The sequence below is a fragment of the Gossypium hirsutum genome, chromosome D03 (assembly GCF_007990345.1).
Source record: "Gossypium hirsutum isolate 1008001.06 chromosome D03, Gossypium_hirsutum_v2.1, whole genome shotgun sequence".
NCBI lineage: Eukaryota > Viridiplantae > Streptophyta > Magnoliopsida > Malvales > Malvaceae > Gossypium > Gossypium hirsutum.
This window is the reverse complement of record NC_053439.1, coordinates 5,998,228-6,008,884: the sequence shown is the minus strand read 5'-3', so window position 1 is coordinate 6,008,884 and position 10,657 is coordinate 5,998,228. Positions and strand designations below refer to the sequence as shown.

The 10,657-nt window shown below is 31.8% G+C and overlaps 1 protein-coding gene across 1 annotated transcript; it reads left to right on the top strand.

The window, feature by feature from the left end:
• The first annotated feature begins 3,502 nt into the window (after window positions 1-3,502).
• LOC107950394 (inositol-3-phosphate synthase) lies at window positions 3,503-6,909 on the top strand. Its single transcript, XM_041089677.1, has 10 exons — window positions 3,503-3,916; window positions 4,000-4,068; window positions 4,187-4,322; window positions 4,407-4,654; window positions 4,750-4,976; window positions 5,070-5,185; window positions 5,356-5,532; window positions 5,645-5,833; window positions 5,924-5,986; window positions 6,535-6,909. Exons 1-10 carry the CDS (start codon window positions 3,729-3,731, stop codon window positions 6,652-6,654), a joined length of 1,533 nt encoding a protein of 510 aa, XP_040945611.1. The 5' UTR covers window positions 3,503-3,728; the 3' UTR covers window positions 6,655-6,909.
• Window positions 6,910-10,657: the final 3,748 nt, after the last annotated feature.

Sequence of the window (10,657 nt, the reverse complement as noted above, 5' to 3'; positions counted from 1 at the left end):
CAGTGGCTAACCTGGGTTTTCTCACAAAACTCGACATCCCAGTGTCGGGTCTTTTGCGTTGCATTATGGGCTATCTGGGGAGACAGGAATAATAAAGTACATAAAAAAGGGAGTAAATCTGGGAAAGAAATAGGGCGATTTGTTCATAGCTACATATCAAAATTAAATGGGATTGGTGAAAACAGACCACTAACTTCCATACCTGTTATAGAATGGAAAAAGCCATCTGACCAAGTTGTTAAGATCAATTTCGACGCAGCATTTGAAGGTAGACAAAATAAAGCGGCTGTTGGAATAGTGGCCATAGACAGAGAGGGTACAGTTATCCTATCATGCTCGGAGGTTTGCCAGAGGGTTCCATCAGCCTTTGCGGCGGAGGCACTCGTATGTTGGAAATCACTCCAGATCGGCGTTTACATGAAGTGGGAAAAAGTTGATATTGAAGGAGATTCTTTATCAATAATAAGGAAATGCAAAGCAAAAAGCCCAGACAAATCAATGGCTAGTGCGTATATTCATGACATCCATCAACTACTGTTAAATACTAAAGATTGCAATTTTGAGCATGTCCCAAGATTAGCAAATAGTCTCGTGCATATCTTAGCAACTGAAGCGTTGAAGAGTAATAAAGGAGATTACCTGATTGGAAGAGTCCCTGAAGTTGCAGAAAGACAAGCGAAAAATGAAAGGTTGAGAGAACCGGATTGAAAGCGGAGAGGGGAGAAATGAAGGGAGGAGAGTTTGGTAAGGGCAGGTAACAGAGTGTCAAAAGCAAAGCCCTTGGATGAAGTGAATTGAAACGTCTTGAAGAAGTAAAGAAAGATGAAAAGACAAGACTTTAATTTTCTTGTAAGGCTGATTGGGTAGGCAGAACAGCAAAATTAATTGCTATAGATTTTGCTTTCTTTTTTTTGGTTTTCTAGACGATTAGGTTTCCTTTTAATTTTGTCTTAGTTTTTTGTTATGTTGGGCCAAGTCTGATTATTAGGCTCTTTATATTTATTTTTAGGACTATATGTGTAGTATTGCAGATTATTTTAATAAAGCCCAATCTGAAATTTTATCAAAAAAATAATAATTGGTTAAAAAATTACTTGATAAGAAAATTTATTATAATTATAAATGAGAATTTAAATTTTCTTAAATGACCTTTTTAAAGGAATTTATATAATAATAAATAAAACTTCAAATTTATATTGAATTTATTTTGCTTCCATTAACCAAACAGTGAAAAGTGAAAAAATTATATTACTTTTTAAATAGTAAATTTTAATTATTTATACAATAATATTTTATATATAAAATTTTATAAATAATACGTTTTTTAATATAATATAATATATTAATTATATATTATCTGTAAAATGTTTTGGGCAATATATTAACGGCTAAGAAAAAATAAAAAATAAAAATTTAAGAATTTAATTTACAATATATCAATTTTTATAATTTAAAAATTACATGAAGTAAAACTACACTATCTATTGAATATGTTAAAAATATTTTAATTATGGTTTCAATTTATTATTATACTATTTAGATTTTAAATAAATTAATATATTTTAATTAAAAATAAAAATTATAAAAATTAAACACATAAAATTACATACAATACATATGACATTAGAAACTAATATATATACTGAAAAATAAATGCTCTTTATTATTTATTATACTTCAAAATTGCCATTAAATTTTTTATTACTAATGAAATTTATCAAAAGTATAACTAAAAATTTTAATTTTATCAAAACGCTTTTTTAATGAATTGAATTTGATAATAGAAAAAAGATGTTTAAAAAAAATTCATTACATACTATATTTATTTTAAGCGCTTTAGAGGATTTTTATTTCTAATAATGTCTAACACATTTAAATTTATCAATAATTTGTTAAGAAATTAATTTAATAAATTTTTTTACATAAAAGTTAAACTTTTTAAAAACCATGTTAATTAAATAATAAGTTTTAAGAGATTATTACTTTTAACATATTTTGAAAAGTTAGCTTCAATATCTAACTAAAACCACCCCACCTTTCATAATTATTGTGAACAATCAAATATATTTTAATATGAAAAAAGGTACATTATAAAAGTTCCAGTGGCATTAAAAAATTGTTAACTACAATACAAAAATAAACTCAAATCTTGATCTCAGTCAAATCCAAATAACTGCCTGCAATTTTAATTTATTTACGACGGGATCTCATCTTTTTAACCAACTCTAAATTTTGGTTTTCTTTATCCTAATAATAATAATAATAATAGCTTAAATAGAATGCCATTCACATCATTTATGAAAATGATATGTTTGCTTCAATGTTTTGTCGGTGCTACTTAACAAATTGGTGACATCAGATTAAAACGTGAGACCTAAAATATTCAGAACTTGATATATAAGCTAAAAGTGTGCCAACACCAAACTTTATATAAAGTAAATTGCTTCAAAAACTCTTCTTGTTTATTATTTCTTTTTATTTCCCTTTAACACAAAATAGAGAGGCCTCTTATTAATTAGTCTATAAAGTTTTCTTCCTACCAAAAAGTATTTTTGTAAAGAAGTCAATTCCGACTAGAAATAAATTTTATATATTTTTTAAAAAATAAATTTTTTGTTCAAATAAATTTTTTAAAATGATTTTTTGAAAAATTATCCCGATAGAAATAAAAGAATTTGAACAAAAAAATTATTTCGAAAAATAAATAAAATTTATTTTCAATTGAAGTCGATTTTTTTTAGAAAAATACATTTTGATAGAAATTTTTTTTGGAGTATTTGGTAAGAGGCCTTTCTATTTTTAGTATTAAAGGAAAATAAAAATAATAATAAATAAAGAGATTTATGAAGCAATTTACCTTATTTAAAGTTTGATACCGCCGCACTATTAACGGATTTAAAACTTTTTTTCAGCAGCCAATCAAAGTGAAAAATTTACATATCAAGTCCTTGTATATTTTAAGTCAACACATTTTAATTTTGTGTCACTGATTTATCAGGTAACACCAATAAAATACTATAGTAAACGTATCATTTTGATAAATAATTTTATGGGTATATCATTTGAATTATTAATTTTTTTTATATTATTGATGTAAGAAAGCCGTAATTTTGTTTTTTTGTTACTTCCCACTCTGGCCTCACGTGAAAACAAGCAAGGACGGACTCAGTTGATAGTTGAGATGCACAATACACCTCAACTAAAGCGCGTAAGAAACATCTATTCTTCACCGTCGGCCAAGCCTTCGGCATATACCATTAAAATACCGGTGTTTTACCCACGTGGACATCAGCGCGTGGATATGGGTCCTACTAGACGATCCAGTCATTCAATCAATATACCCCTTCGAGTACCTTCCCAATGGCAACACAATAAAAATAAAATTTCCTTCACAAGGTTAAGCCACGTGTAAAGTGTATTACACCCCTCTTCACACGTACGAACGGGCAAAAAAACCACAAAACAACAAAGGCATGGCCTACCTTCTCTTCAATCAAAAAACCAAAGGGGATTCAATGACGAAATTTTAACTTAAGGCATCAAACCATTGTGATGATGCCGCGTGTATCCTCTCATTATATGTTTCCTCTATAAAACCTCCTAGTCCCAAGCTTTGAAGCACAAAATTCTGGGGCAAAAAAGAAATAAAAACAGTTTCATTTCCATTCTAAGTTTGTGTTTTTGATTTGCCTTTTGTGGGTTTTTTTTTATAAAAAAGTTCAGCAAAAATGTTTATTGAGAATTTTAAGGTGGAGAGCCCCAATGTGAAGTACACAGAGAATGAAATTCAGTCTGTTTACAACTATGAAACTACAGAGCTTGTTCATGAGAACAAAAATGGAACCTATCAATGGGTTGTTAAACCCAAAACTGTCAAATATGAATTCAAGACTGATATCCATGTCCCTAAATTGGGGTTAGAATCCAAATCTGCCCATCATTTGTTTTTTTGCCATTTCGATTTTGATTATTTTGATTTTATTTATTTATATGTTTTAGGGTGATGCTTGTGGGATGGGGAGGAAACAATGGTTCAACCCTCACCGGTGGTGTTATAGCTAACAAAGAGTGAGTTTTGTACTTTCTAGATAAAAGATCTGATTAATTTTGATTTGTTTTCCTTTCTTTTTTTTTTCTTTTTTTTTTGGTTGATTTTTGAGTTATGGGTAATGATGGGTTTTCTCAGGGGTATCTCTTGGGCTACTAAGGACAAGGTACAACAGGCTAATTACTTTGGTTCATTGACTCAAGCATCAACGATCCGAATTGGGTCTTACAATGGAGAAGAGATTTATGCTCCATTTAAGAGTCTTCTTCCTATGGTATGCGAATTATAAACCCAGATTTAGTTTTTAATTTACTAGTTTGCTACTTAATGCTTAATGCTTGATAATGAATGAATACAGGTGAACCCAAATGATATTGTGTTTGGAGGATGGGACATTAGTGACATGAACCTAGCTGATGCAATGGCTAGGGCCAAGGTTTTCGACATTGATCTGCAAAAGCAACTGAGACCCTACATGGAATCCATGGTCCCACTCCCTGGAATCTACGATCCTGATTTCATTGCTGCTAACCAAGGTGAACGTGCCAACAATGTTATCAAGGGGACCAAGAAAGAACAAGTTCAGCAGGTCATCAAAGACATCAAGTATATAATCAACTCCAACCCTCAAAACTGTATTTGTTAAGCTTGTAGAACAGGAAAAGTAGCTGAATTTTTTAACATTTGATTGTGTAAATCAGGGAGTTCAAAGAGAAAAACAAGGTGGACAAGGTTGTTGTACTCTGGACTGCAAACACTGAGAGGTACAGCAATGTCATCGTGGGGCTAAATGACACCGTGGAAAGCCTTATGGCTTCTTTGGAGAAGAATGAATCAGAGATTTCTCCTTCCACTTTGTATGCTATTGCTTGTGTTCTTGAAAATGTTCCTTTCATCAATGGCAGCCCACAAAACACCTTTGTTCCAGGTTCTTAATTTAGCTCAGCTGTCTTTCTAATTTTATAAATTGTAATGACGAGTAAATATAATAACCTCTACAAGTGACTCTTATTGTATTCAGGGTTGATTGATTTGGCTATTCAAAGGAACTGTCTGATTGGAGGAGATGACTTCAAGAGTGGCCAGACCAAGATGAAATCTGTCCTCGTGGATTTCCTTGTTGGGGCTGGGATCAAGGTATAAATCTTTTAACTTTATGGCACTATCACCATAATTGTTAAAATAAGCAATTAGTACCAATATAATTGAAGTAAAAAGTTTAAGTGTTTGGTAGCTTATGTGTCAATAAAATGTAAATAATATGACATTGATAGGTACTTGTACTAACGGTGATGATAAATTGACAGCCAACATCGATAGTGAGTTACAACCATCTGGGAAATAATGATGGCATGAATCTATCGGCACCCCAAACCTTCCGTTCCAAGGAGATCTCAAAGAGCAATGTTGTTGATGACATGGTTTCAAGCAATGGAATCCTGTATGAGCCTGGTGAACATCCTGATCATGTTGTGGTCATCAAGGTAAATATTTTTTTACGCATCTGTGTCTGTTTGGGCACTTGTCAGTGGTGACCTTAAAGCTTTTTTGCTTGATTGGTCTTAAAATGTGTACTTTGTCTTCCTTGTATTATAGTATGTGCCATATGTGGGAGACAGCAAGAGAGCCATGGATGAGTATACATCAGAGATATTCATGGGAGGCAAGAACACCATTGTGTTGCACAACACATGTGAGGATTCCCTGTTGGCTGCTCCCATTATCCTAGATTTGGTTCTCCTTGCTGAGCTTAGCACCAGGATCCAGTTCAAGGCTGATGGAGAGGTATGACCCTTAGAACTTTGTGGACTCTTCTGGGTTGACCCTTAAAACATATTTTTGCAAAAACATTGATGCTGAATTTTGGTTTTGCAGGGCAAGTTCCACTCTTTCCATCCTGTGGCTACAATCCTCAGTTACCTCACCAAAGCCCCTCTTGTGAGTCCAAAGCATCCCTTCGTCTTTTCCTGTAACTCTGGCCTACTAAAAATATAATAATAATTAATAATAAAACAGGGGTGGGAAGGGTGACACCTTCACCAATAAAACATTGATATTATTGTCTTGAATTAACTGGTAACTCAACTGTTTATAGTTTAAGTGGGAAACCAGGAATCGCAAATAATTAATAATAAAATGGGGGTGGAGAGGGGTGACACCTTCACCAATAAAACATTGATATTATTGTCTTGAATTAAATGGTAACTCAACTGTTTATAGTTTAAGTGGGAAACAAGGAATCGCAAATTCACTTTATGGTGCCTCTTTGTGATATATTTCATGTGACCATCAATGATTTTATGTAAAGCTGCTTCTGTCTATTTCACATGAAGCAACTGGTGAGAGGGGACATAATATTGAATTAAAGTTTGTGAACTTTATGTCAAATTTCAGTTCAAGAATGTGAATAGAATCATGACAATCACTTGAACCAGAAATCTGTGAAGAAATTTACTGAGAGCTGACATTGTTTTGGCAAAAAACAGGTTCCACCAGGCACACCGGTGGTGAACGCACTGTCCAAGCAGCGTGCAATGCTGGAGAACATACTAAGGGCCAGCATTGGCTTGGCTCCTGAAAACAACATGATTTTGGAATACAAGTGAAGAAGTTGAGGAGAGAAAAGTGGAACAAAGCTTTGGTTCTTAGAACTTTAGGACCATTTTCCCTTTCTCTGTCGTATTCATAAAAGCTGTGGTTACTGTAGTCACAGATTGTAACGGTTGTATGATGGTTTATGCTTTGGTATATTATGCTTCTTTTTTTCTCATTTATTTTCCGATGGCGCTCATGTTTGTAGCTCACTCTTGAACCAAGCACCCCTTTTGTGGAAATAGATATGATAATATGAATTTTGGTAACCGTGTTATCTTTTATTGCTCTTATCATATGGTTTGATACAAGGCCAAGAGTCACTTTGGATTGAAAATTGACATTAATAATTTGATTGGATTATTCAATGCATCATAAAAAAGGACCAATGTTTGAGTATGGTCCCCCTGCCACTCACCCTTCTCTCAATGCCTGACATGTGGTGGGCTCTCGAGATTTTGGTACTGTGGGGGACATGATTGTCACATATTCATGTCCATAAATTGAGAATTTATCACATGGATGGATCACGCAACTAGCCACTTATCAATGTAGGATAATGGTCCCTTGTACATTTTACCCTTTGATAAGGATCTTATGCTATATAATTGGTAAATTTTCTAGACCTCCTAGCCAAACAGCAGCTGTTCGATTTCACATGTGATCGTCTGTCTCCGAGAATCGAGTACCAAGGAATCTAAAAAAGTAGCTGAATGATTGCTCATTTATACAGTTTCTAGGTCTTTGTAGATTTTCAAGTGTGTTTCCGGAGTATGTGCCACTGTAGTAACCATTGGCTATGGTTACCAATGCTCATGGTTAGCCAGCATGATAACGTTTATGTTGGTTGGACTACAAAAGTTAAGCCATGGGGTCCCTCCAATCTTAAATAGATTTCAAGTAGGGGCAAATGGGATGGCTTGGGTGGGCTCGGATTGGGCTTTCTTCGGATTTAGATTTTTTCGGGATTAAACTTTTTTAGATTTAGGCTTGGATCAAGCTGAGTAGGTTCTGATAGATTAAAATAATTTTGAATTTTTACATTATTAACAAATGGAACGAACATAACTATAATGAATGGAAAATGAATCTCATGATTGTCTTGAGCTGTGAGAAACTCAAAACGGTTTTTGATAGGGTTATAAATGAACCAAGCTTGAATGAACAAACTTCTATTCATATTCGTTTGTTTATTTTTAAGTTTATTCATGTTCAATTTGTGTTCGTTAAGGATATTAAATTTTTAATCATGTTCGTTTATTTAAAATTATGTGTGTTCATGTTCATTTGTTTAATTTTTACGAATATGTTCATTTAACTTAATCGAACATGTTCACGAACATTAAACAAACATGTTCACGAACAATGTTAATAAATAATAAACAAACAAACAAACAATAAATACATACATACATACATACATACATTGTTTAGATATAAAATAGTCAAATATAAATATTAATAATGTTCACGAACATGTTCATTTAACTTAATCGAACAGGTTCACGAACAATGTTAATAAATAGTAAACAAACAAACAAATACATACATACATACATACATACATACATACATTGTTTAGATATAAAATAGTCAAATATAAATATTAATAATTATATTATAAATGAAAAATAATACAAACCAAGATAATTTTATTAATATATACTAATGAAATTTTTATAAGAAAATATCATTAATAAATAAACGAGTCAATAAACTAGTTTGTTTGTGAACATAAACAAACCGAATACACCTCTGTTCGTGTTCATTCGTTTATTAAACGAACATAAAAATTGTATTCATACTCGTTTATTTAGCTTAATAAACGAACATAAACAAACATTATATGAACGATTCACGAACAGTTCATTGAATATTTTGTACATTTACACCCCTAGTTCTTGATAATAAATGTCCTCCGACTAACCAAGCTGAGGTTAGAAATCACTAGAAAGAATTTAATAAGATAACTCAATACTATATGCTAGCAAGCATGACTAGTACTCTTTATAAGCAACTAGAGAGTTGTGATTTTGCCAAAGCAATATTGGTCAAACTAGAGGACATGTTTGGAGGCTAAATTGTCTTGGCTCACTGTCAACTATAACTACTTTGATGAATGTCCAACAAAAACTCGGTACTCAGGTCAAATACCACATGATTACGTTTATGAGTTACTTTGTCGAGGCTATAGATAATGAAGTCAATTTGGACCAGAACACACAAATTGAAATGGTGTTAAAAAGCTTAACCAAGGACCCAAGTTGAATAGATCCTAAATTCATTTAGGGATTTATTCACTTGTAACGTTCATAGTGTGGCATACCTTAATCTTAAGTGTATGATGGACTATGTATGTGTGACTCATATACTTTGATGTAAGTAAAAGCCTAAATTCAAATAGATAAGGAATCGAAAGTTGATGCGTTGAGTATAGAACTTCTACAATATGTAATCATTTACACTAGTGGAATTACATGATAAATGAAATGAAAAGTAAATTTGGTCATGAGTCATTTGTCTTTGTAATAAATGACTTGATTACTGTTTGATAGTAATTGATTTTTCATAAAGGAAGATGTAATGGTTACCATGAAATAAAATAAGATCATATTGAGAGAACGAATTTATTCCAAAGAGATTAAGGAAACCCTATGAGGGTAATACACTTATAACAAGGTCATTGGACGGACACTTATTAAGTAGCTTTAGTAATGGTATGTAATTAGGGAGAGCTCAGTCATGATACTATAGTGGAATGGCTTCGTGACTAAATAAATTTATAATTAATAGACGAAAAATGGAACTTTGTTATGAATTATTTGACCCTTAATTATATATGTTCAATTGGTTCCTCTGCTAGCTCGTTGAAACTAGAAATGAATTGCATATAGAACCAAATAAACAGAAATGAAGTGAAATGATGAAGTTAGAGAAATGAGTCGCATTCACAAATGAAAGTGTTTTTTCACCAAGTATAGAAATGACTTGAGAATTAATTTAAAATTTTTGAATTATTATTTATTTAATTAAATAATTGAAGTTCGAAAGAAGAATTAAATTAATTAGTTATCATTAATCCATTGAATAAGAAAATTAAATAGATTTCTTAATAGTCTCTTTTATGGTAAAGTTGTTATGACTTTAACGAAATTAGAATTAGGTTAAGAAAATTATTTAATTGGAAAATTAATTTAGTTAATTTCATTAATTAATTAATTAACATTTATTTTGAGAAATTTAAAATGAATATTGTGTTAGATTAAATTATAAAATGTTTGGTCAAAAGTCTAGAAAGCACACATAATTGGACTTAATACATGAGAAGCTCAAATCCCCTCACACTACATGAGAGGGGTGGCAACCCTAGTAGTTGTTATTAGGGTGTGCCACCCACTACTGCTCCAGTTGGAGTTGGAGTGTGTTTTTTATTTAAATATATTATTTGTTTAAACCTTATTCAACTAATATTCTTCTATCTCTTCCGATAAATAGATGATACCGGTTGACCCAATAGATACACTTTTTGGTTATAGAGATAATATTATTCTGCCAAAAAATGGTTGTAATTTATTTACTTAGAATAAATTCTATTTTTTGAGAATTACAATATTTACCGATTTCCATTTTCCTACTAAAAGTAATAATATCATTACCTTATTCTATGTTTAGTTCGTGTTGCTCAAACCCACGCTTGAAATAATTCATAGAACGAGAATAGTAGAGAAGGTCGTTTGGTTGAAAACGAGGATGAATTCGCACAAAGCACATTTACTTTTCAGTAAAAGTTGTATTGCTATAAATATCACAAATCAATTCAATTTTTAAACATTTCAAATTTCAGCTATAACTGCAAACCGTTTTCTTAACCGAATTTTTCCAACAAATAATTGCTCTCATCAACAAGTATTGCGGTTTTCTTTGTTACAGTCACTGTAATAGAATTAAACTTGGTAGAACCAATAGACTCATGGTTAGTATGAGGTGTACTAGAATCAGAATCCATGAAGACTTCAT